The following is an 11895-nucleotide window of genomic DNA, read 5'->3' as shown; positions in this document are numbered from 1 at the left end:
AAAGATATGTAGAAATTAAAAAAGAAAAAATTAAATAAATAAATAAGACAGCTACAATAGACTAACAAAATTGCTTTTGGTTGTTTTTTTTTCTGTATTTTTGGTTTCTCACCGAGGGGCGGGGGGGGGGAATAAAGAGGTTGAAGTTTTTCACCCCCCACCCTCCACCCGACCTTATAAAAAAATAAAAAATAAAATAAAAAAAAATATATATAATAAAAAATAATAATAATAATAAAAAATAAAAAAATTATAAAAAAAATTAGGATCTTCCTCACCTCTCCTGGTGTGAGCATTTAGGGGTGGTTCTTTCTAAGTCCCAGAAGAGATCAGGAAATGCTCGGGCATTTTCCTGCCAATGCTCTTATTGCTCCCAGGACTCCGTCTGTGTCATATTAAGTACAGAAGGGCCTCTTCACCACGATGGCTTGGGGCACCCTGATACCCTTAGAGTGTCTAGGGTTGTAATAACCTTTGAAAAATCTTCAGAATTTTTTTCCAATGATAAAATAATACTATTTGTAAGTCAAACCATAGAATCAATGAAACATATGAGCTGAGATCAGGGTGGGCATCAGGGCTGAAGCAGACTCAGGGATGTCGGTGGTGCCCACTGGGTGATGATCAGAAAGACTGCATCTGGAAGGGCCCAGGCTGATGTCTGGCTTCAGGGCTGGCGGCTGCTGCAGGGGAGAGCAGTGGGCACGCTGGGGGCCCATCCAGGGCCTGCGGGGAGCAGCCGTGGGGACCTCTCACTCCTGTCCCTGCTCCTCTGTCTCCCGGGCCACTGGGTGAAGCTGAGAGGGAGGCTCCTCCACCCCAGACTCCCTAAGCAGGGGCTCCTGTGCTGCGACTCCACCACCAGGTGGCGCTGTGGCCTTGGGCAAGTGGCCACCCTCTCTGAGCTCATGTCTCATCTCTGAAAGTGACAGAGCCCTACTTGCCGGATGGCCCTTAAATGTCCGGGGGACGTTAAGCGTAAGAGACCCCAGTTAGCCAGTGCCGTGCCCCCCTGCCCGTGTCCCAGCACTCCCCTTTTCCAGATGGGGCAGGAAACTCAGAGAAGAGAAATAAGAGGGTGTGTGGTAAGGCCCCCCCCCACCCCCCCGCCCCATTCTGAGGTCAGAGCACCCTCACCTTCCAGCTCAGTGTCCACGTGGGGCAGGCAGGGCTAGGGGCAGCCCCTTGGGGTTGGGATCACTGGGAGAGGCCCTGGCTCACCTCTCTCTGGTCCCCACAGAGCTGCTGAAACCACCCCCGGACGAGGTCCTCGGGGCCCTGGAGCCCACGGCCCCTGAGGAGCTTCCTGAGTCCGCGAGGCCATCGGCTCCCCCCGCGGAGCTGGAGGTGCAGACCTCGGAATGTGTGGTGTGCATGGAACGGGAGGTAAGTTTGGAGCCGGCCCCCTGCCCGCGGCCATCCGAGCCTCTCCAGGGGTAGTCTTCCTAAACACTTTGCTCTAGTCATATAAGTATCTGGTGTTCATTAGAAGTTGTGGAAAATACAGGAAATAAAAGTGACCCATGATCCCATGACCCAAATATGAGCAATGCTAGACTTTTTTTTTTTTTTTCAAAGAGGGTGTTTTCCCTACTTAACAAATACATTAAGGAAAATTTCTCAAGTTGTTAAATATCAACAACACAATTTTCTCTGAAGAGGCTGTTCTAAAACCGTCTTTTTAAAAAAACATTACAACATTCACTCTTATTGTAAAAACTAAACAACACAGCATATAAAAATTTTTATGTTTTCTTTTCCCCAGAAGGTTTTAAATATATTTTTTATTGTTGGCAGTATTACAGATGTCTCCCATTTTCCTCCCCTTCCCTCCCTCCTCCCAGCCATTACCCCGCCCCCCCCCCCCCATCTTCAATACCCTATTGCCCGTGTCCAAGGGCTCTGCATATAGATTTTGCTGTCTATGTTCTCCTCTAAGATTTTTCTGGTTTCATGGCTTACCTTGAAGTGTTTCATCCATCTTGAGTTTAATCTTGTGTATGGTGTACGTTGGTGGTTTAGTTTCATCTTTTTTGCATGTGTTTGTCTGGTTTTCCCAGCACCATTTGTTGAAGAAACTGTCTTTACTCCATTGTATGTTCTTGCCTCCTTTGTCAAATGTTAATTGGCCATAATGGTGTGGGTCAATTTCTGGAGTCTCTGTTCTGATCCATTGGTCTATATGACTGTTCTTGTGCCAGTACCGGGCTGTTTTGGTTATAATGCTTTGTAGTATAGTTTGATATCGGTATTGTGATCCTTCCTACTTCATTCTTCTTTCTTAAGATTGCTGCAGCTGTTCGGGGTCTTTTGTGGTTCCATGTACAACACAGCATATAAAATTAAAACACACCCTCCCTCCACCGTGCGCCCCTACTTAGGAAAGGCGGCCGTGTTAGCGCGTTTGGTTTCCCTCGGTCTTCACCACACCCGGGGCAGGCATGATGTGGAAGGACTTGGTTATAAATTTAACCAAATTCCTGCTTTGGGGCCCCATAGGTTGGCTTCTAATTTCGTTATTACAAACAGTGCTGAGCTGAGCAGCCTGGAACGAGTTGGGAGCACACCTTAGACCAGTGATGGCGAACCTTTTGAGCTCGGCATGTCAGCATTTTGAAAAAACCTAACTTAACTCTGGTGCTGTGTCAAATATAGAAATTTTTTGATATTTGCAACCATAGTAAAACAAAGACTTATATTTTTGATATTTATTTTATATATTTAAATGCCATTTAATAAAGAGAAATCAACCAAAAAAATGAGTTCGCGTGTCACCTCTGACACGCGTGTCATAGGTTCGCCATCACTGCCCTAGACTATTGCCTTTCGGTAAATTCCTAAAAGGAGGAAACACTGAAGCAAAGCGTAGACGTGGCTTCTAGGCCATGATGTTGGAATCGCTTTTAGACTGGGGGCTGGGCAAGTGCACCAAAACAACACAAAAATGGGGAACAGCCTTCACGTCCAGCAGCAGGGCTGGTTCCATCCAGAGGGCACCACAGCTGTCACCCCGAGAGAGGGGGGCAGGCAAGTAGTAAAACATCGGAGCATATAATCCAGTTTCATATTAGAAAGAAAGAAAGGGGCTTATGGGCATTTATAAATTTTTACCAAAACATGAAGGAGTGCCGAACTGCTAGCAGAGGGCAGGGCTAGGCGTTCCCCTGCTGTGTGGCGTGTTTCTGGATGGTCGAGAGGCTCAGACGCTCCGCTCTCTCCTCAGGCCCAGATGATCTTCCTCAACTGTGGCCACGTCTGCTGCTGCCTGCAGTGCTGCCAGCCGCTGCGCACCTGCCCGCTGTGCCGCCAGGAGATCGCCCAGCGCCTCCGGATCTACCACAGCAGCTGAGCGCCCGCCGGGCCCCTGGCCCTCCGGCCCACGTCCACACCTGCAGGCCCAGGGCTCCAGCTCATCCCTGCTCTCCCCAGACTAGTAAGGCCCCTCTGTCCTGGGCCCTACCCTACAGCCCAGGAGGGCGCCCCCCACCCTCGATCTCCAAGCAGCTGGGCCGGCCGGGCAGAGGTGAATGTTCCCAGCGGATGACCTGCACACTGTGGAAGAAGAGGGGAGCCCTCCTGGTACCAGGGAGGGTGTGGAGAAGCCGCTGTGGCACCATCTGAGCACAGGACTGCGTGTCCTGGCCAGTGTGCGCCACCCTTCCCAGCCGACTCTGGCAGGCCCGTCCCTGCAGGAGCCTTGGTGTTCTTGTCAGGGGAACAGAGACAGTGCTGTCCCATGCAGCAGGGTGTTGGGAGTCAGGAGGGCCCTGATATGAGGAGAGGCCACAGGCCACCATGGGCTGTCTGATCAGTGCAGGCCTGGTGCCACGGGCGACATCAGCCCCTTCTTGCCTCCCTCACTGCTGCCCCCCAACGCTCGGGCCCCTCTGCTCCAGATCTGCACCACCTCACCCCATGCGGCTCAAGGGCGGACAATGAGCTTTGCAGACCCAAAGCAGGACTGCCAATAAACCCACATCCGGCCTGCTGCTTCGGAGTCATCACTGGGTCCTGATGGAGGGGAAGAGTCCAGGGGCTGGGGTGGGGTCATGGAGGGCTGCACCTTGGTCAGAAGGAAAGGGAGGAGGCAGAGTCTTTCCCAAACGTGAAGTTATGCAAACCCCTTGGGATGGGGGAGACACGGCTCAGAGAGAAGTGGCACAGGAGTCAGCCGGAGCAGGTTGTGCTGTCAGGCCCAGGACCTGCAGCTAGGACACGGCGGTGCTGGGTGTGGAGCCGTGCAGGCTGTTCGTTGCACAATCCCAGGAGCGTGCACCTTGTCCTGGCTGTAGAGTTGCAGCTTACTGTGCCTTTCCTGGCAAATGGTTTTGAGCCACGGGTAGGGTTTTCCTGGGCCGGAGGCAGGCCGGCTCAGGGTGCCTGGGCTCTGCCGCTAGCTGTCCCCCACTGACCCTGGCCGCCTTCCATCCTGTTTCCCATCCGTTCAATGCTGGACATGACGGGGCCCTGATGGAGACCGATGGTCACCCCAGATGCAATGTCCAGAGCCAACTGGACGCAGGGGACAGGCCTGGGGTGGCAGAAAGAGCCCTGAGCCTCAGTTTCCCTATCTCTTGGGACCGTCCATCAGTCCTGTGGGCCGAAATGGACGAAGGCTCCTTGTGTGAGGCAGGAGCTGGGCCTCTTCCCGCGATGTCTCCTTCCCCCTCACCACTTGCCCTGCTGAGCTCCCCTTGGTCAGGTGGGGAGGCTGAGGCCTGAGATGGGCAGAGCCGCTCTGCAGAGCACATCTGCCCTGCGAGAAAGGACTTTGGCGAGTCCCCTCTGATAGGCGAGGCGCCTGAGGTGGAGTTAGTGACTTGCTGAGGACAACAGCAAGACCAGAGGTGAACCCCTAGTCTGTGGCCCCATAGCCCCTGCTGTTCCACACCCCAGCCCTCATGGACGAGCCCTCAGCCACTGGCCACGGTGGGCAGCCTGGTACCAAGGAAACCAACATCCGCCACAGTGACGCTGCCATCTACCCAGGAGGAACACGTTTTTACCCATGGATGAGGCAGCCTGTCCCCACCAGGTGTGTGTGTGTGTGTGTGTGGTAGTGGGGCGGTGGGGGGGGGGGTCCCCTAACCTCAGTTTACACGTTGGTGACGTGGTAATGACGGCACCACATGCTGGAGCTGCTGGCAGGCTCTGGTCCTGGGAGGTGCAGGCCCACAGCAGGTGCTGTGCGGTCAGGAGTTGAAAATGTGGCATCGTTGTTTGGATCCAGCATGAACCGGAGGCCCACCCCACTGTGGGTGCCCCACGGCCAAGTGGCCTTAAACCTGCTGGAAGACCACCCTGCCCAGATCTAGCTGAGGAAGCTGAGCTGCAAGGCAGGTCAGTCACCTACGTGCTGTCTTCCCTCTGAGCCTGTCTCCTCCTCTGTAAGCCAGGAGGATACGAGAACTCTGAGCTAGAGGTACTCGGTCCAGTGAGCCCAGAAAGCCAGGGCGCATGGACAGGCCCGCCCGCCGTCTCCAGCCAGGTCTCCTCCTGCCAGCACCACACAGAGGCCACTGGCTTTAAATAAAGCATTTATTGATTAGTAGAAGCTTAAACAGTTTGCTTAATATTTTCAATACAATATCTGGGAAGAATGACTGGAAAATCCCCAAAGAAGGCACTAGAGGAGGGCATCGTAAGACGGAAGGTGTTGGTAGAAGAGGTTTAGTGAGGTGCGGGGTGGGGGGGCCTGCACCAACCACTGCCATCCATCCTGGGGTCCAAGGCCCGGGCCCCAGGAAGCAGATCAAGGGAGGGTGCAGGGCTGGGTGGGGGCCCCACCCCGAGGACCCTGAAGAAGTCAGTCTGCCCTGCCGACCCTCTCCTCGAAGCAGCAGGGGCAGGGCCTGGGACTGCCAGGCTGGGGGTTGCTCGGCCTGACCCTCACCCCCAGGAACAAGAGGCTGAGGACAGTTGGCCCCCAAGTGACTCACATTTGAAAACAGGCCTGGAATGTTTAGGCTGAGGTGACTCGGGGACTCGGGCAGCAACAGCCAAGCCACAGCCTGACCCCAAGCCCTCAGAGCGGCGACCAGTGGTGCCTCGGGAGCCGTGACCCTCAGGAACCCTAGAGCTCCCGCGGTGGACAGCCGTACCTTGGAGGTGGCCCTCGGAGGACAGAATCCACACCTGCTAAACCTTGCCCCTGAGCAGTGCCGCCTCCCTCAGCCCAGCCCAGCAGGTGGGCACAGGGGCAGGAGGCGGCAGGAGCCTGCTGAGGCTGGAACCGGGAGACAAGGCCTCAAGGCCGGCCTGGCCTCCAGCAACCTCTGCCCTCTGGCCTCCTGCTTGCATGGCTCATTCTTTCCTGCCCTTTTCCTGCCCTTGGACACTTCCTTGCCCAGACCAGCACATTCCAAGCCTTTCTCATTCCAACCCCAGGCCTATGGACCCTCCCCCCACCCCAGCCTGGCTCTGGCCTGAAGACCCCTCCTTGCACTTCCCCTCACCCAGAGTGGGGAAAGCCAGGCCACTGTCCACTCCAAAACTGGCCTCTGGGCCCAGCCTGGAAGAGCAGAGAGGGGAGTGGGGCCCAGGGATGGGCCTGGACACTCCATGTTCCTGGTTCCAATGAGCCCTGGATGAGAGGGGAGGAAATTCATGGGCTCTGAGTCAGCAGACGATGCCTTTGCCTCCCTCTTTGCAAGGATGGCAAGGCCCCTTAGGGAAACGGGCCAACGAGGAAAGGCAGGAAGGGAGGACCGAGAGAACTGGGGCCACAGGCGCTCCCCAGGCCCCTCAGCTTTGCTCAACCCCTAGCCAAGCAGGAAAGCCGAGATCACCCCACAGAAGAGAAAACAGCAACAAAGTGTGACAAACCCAATAAAGTGACTTCAGGTGGGCCTGTCCCTGCTCAGCCCGAGGAGCCTCACCAGCCCTGCCCCACCCCCACCCGGAGGCACAAATCCAAATCCCAGGAGTCAAGCTTGTCAGTGCCTCAGAGGGAGGGGCCCGTGTGCCGCGTCCAACAGAAGCTTGGGGGCGACCAGCCTAGAACTCAGTCTGCACCCCTGCGCTGTCCTCGGTGGTGGTGTGGATGGGGGGCCGGCCGCCAGGGCTGGACTCCTGCTCCCCGGTCTCCTGGTCATTGGGCTTTGGAGGCTCAAGGTCCACAGCCTTTCCAGGTGGGAGTTGCTGGAGGGGCGAGGCCCGTGGTGAGGCTGCAGGTGGTGGTGAGGCTGCAGGTGGTGAGGAGGGCGAAGGCGAGGAGGGCACAGGGATCGCGGGCACGGGGGCCCCATTGAGCAGGGGGCAGGCTGGTGGGGGGCTCTCCACCCTCAGATCCTGGGCCAGCAGGTCACGGACCTCAGTGACACTGTCCGGGGACGCAGGTGATGGTGGCTCACAGCCGACCTCGAAGGGCAGCCCTGCCTCCTCGTCCTGGACCACGGACACCACCTGCTTGGCACGCCGTCGCTTTTCCGAGATGGTGGCTGCTTCCTGGACACCGGGGCTGGGGCTGCCACTGCCGCCACTGCCACCGTCACTGCCACCGTACTCCTCACCCCAGTTGATGGGCGAGCCCTCGGCCAGCAGGTGCAGGTTGGGGTCGCTGTTGTGCAGGACCACGCTGTCCCGGTACAGGTTGTGCTTCCTCTGCACGGCGGCCTCCTTCACGGCTGCAGGGCCAAGCGGGCGGCGTCAGCACATGTGTCACGGGGACCACAGCCACCACACCCTCCACGGTGCCCAGATGCGACCGGCATCACCCCCAGAGCCCACCCTACGGCCTGCGGGTGCTGTCACTGGGACGTGACTTATTCCAGGCCTCACAGCTAGGATGGAGGAGCCATGACCCTAACCCAAAGCCCAAGCTGGCAACCACCGTGCCACCCTGTCACTCATCTGACACGCCACGAAACGAAGGCACGGAGACTGGACGCTCCCCTCCTGTGGCTGCACAGCTAACAGTGGGCCTACCTGGCCCACAGCATACACCCCATGATTGTCTGCAGCTTCGCTGACCCCACGAGAAAGGCCTCTGGGCGGCCTCCTCCATCTCCCTTCTGGCAATAAGAATCCCAACACAGCGGAGGTGGGGACGACCTCCCTCCCCCCCCAGCTCTCAGCGGCCCCCTGGGGGCTGGCACGCACCCTGCAGGATGTCCTTCATGACCGTCTGCAGCACCACCTCCTCGTACGTGTTCTCCACCAGGATAAACCTGGCAAAGTCCTCGAAGATCAGCTCCTGGAACCGGGGCAGCTCCTGCAAGGTGAGGCGGGCAAGGGGTAGAGGGGGGCCGTCAGGGCCTGGAGGCAGAGGGTCTGCGATTCCACCCGGCCCGGGCGCTGGTCGGGCTGGCTCCGGCTCCCAGGACCAGGAGGGGGCTGTGGCGAGGGGCTGAGGGGGGGCCAGGGCTGCTCACCGACTTGCAGGTGGGGGCCAGCTTCTTGAGCAGGAACGGGATTGTGATCTGCAGCAGCGCCTCCCGGAAGAAGCGCTTCCGTACAGAGCTGCTGTCATAGTCGTATTTCTGCCGGGAGAGAGGAGAAGGGGGCTCTGAGCCAGTGGGCCCCCGGCCCTGGCAGGAGGATGGAAGGCCGGTGGTCTGGCCTCTGCCTCAGCGTCCTCATTTGTACAAGAGGGTGGGCGGCGCCTCCCATAGGGACAGGACGCAGGGCTCAGCCACACTTAGGACAGGTCCAGGGCCGGGGCAGAACCGCTCACCTTCAGCACCCGCTCCAGGATCCGCTGGATGGACTTGCACAGGTCCTCCTTGGTGGGCACCTTCCCCAGCTCCTGGTGCAGGAGGGTCTCGAAGGTGTACACGGCGTTGTCCATTTGCTGTGGGACACACCAGGGGGCACATGAAGGCCCCGAGTGACCGCAGCCCCTGCTGCGTGCCTCCGAGGGGCCCCTCAGCCAGCTGTCCCCAGCTAGCCGGAGGAGTGGGTGGCCTGTGCGCTCGCTCACTGCGCTCCCGCCCTCACAGCGTCACTGAATGTCTACCGTGTGCTGGCACAGGGCTAGGCACGGGCAGTCCCTGCCTCAAGGAAATAGGAAACAGAGGTCCTGGGCCCTGCAGGAAGGGGCTTGGGGAGTAAGGAGGGCTTCATGGAGGGAGGGCTTTCTAAGCTGAGACCTGAAAGATGAGTTCGAATTAGCCAGGTGAACAGAGGGACAGGTGTTCCAAACACACGGGACCAGAGCAGGGGAGCACGCGGGGCTGGGCAGGGCTGCAGGGCACACAAGAGGAGGGTGGGGCCGGGGGTGGGGGACTCTCCCAGGAGATGGGGGCTGTGGGAAGGAGAGGGCTGAGGGGTGTGCGGGGAGCAGCCTCTGGCCCACCTCACGCATGTGGATCTGGGCTCGCTGCTTGAACACGGATGTGCTGGACACGTCGAAACGCTGCTGCAGCCCGTCAAGCCGCAGCGGCTCCATCTTCTCGTAGCAGCTCTGCATCTTGAGGGGGTGATACGCCAGCTGGGACAGCTTCTCCATGTACTGCAGGGAGGCAGGGAGGCGGGACCTGAGCTGGGGCCACCTGCATGGTAGGCACCCCCCAGACCCACACCTTGCCTGGGCCCTCGGAGCCGGGGATCTGAAGCTGGAGGAACGTGCTCCAGCAGCACAACCTGGGAGCTGGGAGCTGGGAGCTGGGAGCTGGGAGCTGGATCCTGTTCCCTTCTGGGCGCTGGGTGACCTGGGCCAGGGCACTCACCCTCTCTGAGCCTCAGGTTCCTCAGCCTCAAAATCAGGTTTCTCCTAACCTCTAAGTTCCTTTCTGGTTCTCAAATTCCATGGTTATGTTGGCTGTAGACTCTCCAATTTAAGGTATAGAGAGGAGGCTAAGATAGGATCGGTTCTCCCTTCCCCTGACAACCATGTGGGGCTCCAGGCAGCCGACTACTCAAATGGGGTCTGTGGAAGGGCGTTCACCCCAAGAACCAGATAACAGAGGAACAGGGAGAGCCGGGCCGTCTCTGCTTGTGGGGCACATGAAGGCTCACACGTACTTACGTCTACCTCGACGGTCACATGCCTCGTCTCTGCAGCTTGCCTTTCCTTCCTCCTCTCCTCTCTGCTCCTCTCCTCTCCTTCCTTCTTTTCCTCCTTCCCTCCCTCGCTTCTCTGTTCTTTGCTATTTTACAACCCATTTGGCTTAGACAGGCTGGTGGCAGGGGATTAGGTTCCCCCTTTCCTCTAATGCCGGCCCCAACAGCTTCAGCCTCGTGTACTCGGCCCTCAGACCCTGTTCATAGGGGACACGGGAGGGGAGCGGCCCACCCGGTCCCAGCGAAGGCCTCACCTCGCCCAGCTTGTCCACCCCGCCCTCGTTGATGACGTTCAGGTTCATGTCGGTGACCTCCTTGAAGAAGACGTCCCGCACCTCGGTGAAGCCCTGGCTGGTGGGCACCATGAGGGCCTCCAGGATGGAGGAGATGTAGGGCTGCACGTGGTTCCGCACACAGATCTCCGCCTTGGGGAGGATGAAGGCTGCGCCCAGAGGGAGCTGGTTAGCTGAGGCCCCTGGGAGCAGCTCCCGGCCCTCCCGGACCCCGAGGCTAGGAGCAGGCTGTTGGGTTTTGTTTGTGTGTGTTTTAAGAAAACCAAAGGTGACAGCAGCAGCAAACAATGACTCTAAAACAGTAAAGACACACATGGATGGAGCCAACTTGATGGGGACGTATTTCTAAGTGGTGATGCAAGAAACAGGACTGCGGCCTGGAGGTGCCGGCAGCTTTTCTTTAGCTAAAGGGGGAGAGAACACCTTCGGGTCTTGCTCATTTGTGTGTGTTTTTTTAAAAAAAGAAAAATACTTCAGTGGATTCAATGAGCCTCTGGGTTTTGCAAAGGCTGAGCCCGACCCTGTCTGGAATGGTGTGGCCGGCCTCAGCGTGCCCGTGTGGCCGGCTGTGACCCTGTGGCAGGAACCACCTCCAGGACCCTCCGGCCCAGGCGCGTTCACCCTGGGGGTTCTGACGGCCCTCCCTCCCCTCTGCCCAGCTAGTGTCTGTTCCACAGAATGAACGGCAGCTCTCGGTGAACGCAGCAGCTCTCGGTGAACGCAGCCAGTACAGAAGGAGTCTCGGGCAGCTGAGGACTCTGGCCGTGGTGTTATGGTGACAGGGAGTGAAAGGATCCCATCGGGCGGCACGGGAAGGAGCATAAACTGACAGAGAAGTTGGACTTGGTGAAAGGGAATCATCACCGTGCTAAGCCGATGTCTGTGAAACGACACGTGTGAGAAGCTGTGGTCGCCCGAAGATGAGCCGAGGGCTCAGCCTCATGACAACATTTCCAGGGGTCCTCAAACTACGGCCCGCGGGCCACGTGCAAATACAAATATTGTATTTGTTCCCGTTTTGTTTTTTTACTTCAAAATAAGATATGTGCAGTGTGCATAGGAATTTGTTCATAGTTTTTTTTAAAACTATAGTCCGGCCCTCCAACGGTCTGAGGGACAGTGAACTGACCCCCTGTTTAAAAAGTTTGAGGACCCCTGATTTAGACCTTCAGGGTCTGGGTGTCTAGAAATAGCTTGGAAAAGCAACGGCTCAGATTTGATTTCCATTTTTTTTTAAAGCAATCAATGAATCGAGTCGTTGCTGTGAAATGCAGATGGACCCATGAAACAGACGGGAGGGCCGCCTGGCTCCTGGGGCCGGCAGTCCCAGCAGGTCGGCCCGAGGAAGACAGCCCCCCGGGAGGCCTGCCCACCTCGGATCTTGCTGGCCAGGTGCTCCTTGGAGGTGATGATCTGGTCCATGTCGGTGCGGATGACGGCCTCCATGGCCGGCCGGGCCAGCAGCAGCTTGGACAGCACCGCCTCAAAGTGCGCTTTGGCCTGCTCGTACACCAGGCGGTACACGGCGTCTGAGATCTGGGGGCACAGAGGCGGCGTCAGCACTGGGCTGAGGGTGCTGGCAGCTGCCGGCCCCCAGCCC

The 11895-nt window shown here is 57.7% G+C and overlaps 2 protein-coding genes across 2 annotated transcripts in view; one reads left to right on the top strand and one right to left on the bottom strand.

Annotated features, from left to right (window-relative positions):
* LRSAM1 (leucine rich repeat and sterile alpha motif containing 1) overlaps positions 1 to 3989 on the top strand; it is a 31714-nt gene extending 27725 nt beyond the window's left edge. The window contains exons 23-24 of the mRNA XM_023743523.1: positions 1241 to 1386; positions 3224 to 3989. Coding sequence (XP_023599291.1) covers positions 1241 to 1386; positions 3224 to 3349 — 272 coding nt within the window. The 3' untranslated portion in view covers positions 3350 to 3989. The remainder of the gene's footprint in view (positions 1 to 1240; positions 1387 to 3223) is intronic.
* A 1531-nt stretch (positions 3990 to 5520) lies between these two features.
* On the bottom strand, positions 5521 to 11891 carry LOC102428325 (niban-like protein 1; the record flags this gene model as incomplete). Its single annotated transcript, XM_023743521.1, has 7 exons — positions 5521 to 7625; positions 8101 to 8212; positions 8373 to 8480; positions 8675 to 8791; positions 9296 to 9451; positions 10257 to 10444; positions 11669 to 11891. Coding segments are annotated over 7 exons (1533 nt in total), but the record flags the coding sequence as incomplete, so codon positions are not given.
* Positions 11892 to 11895: the final 4 nt, after the last annotated feature.

The sequence above is a fragment of the Myotis lucifugus genome, unplaced genomic scaffold, assembly GCF_000147115.1.
Source record: "Myotis lucifugus unplaced genomic scaffold, Myoluc2.0 scaffold_397, whole genome shotgun sequence".
NCBI classification, from domain to species: Eukaryota; Metazoa; Chordata; class Mammalia; order Chiroptera; family Vespertilionidae; genus Myotis; species Myotis lucifugus.
This window is presented reverse-complemented; position numbering and strand designations above follow the sequence as displayed.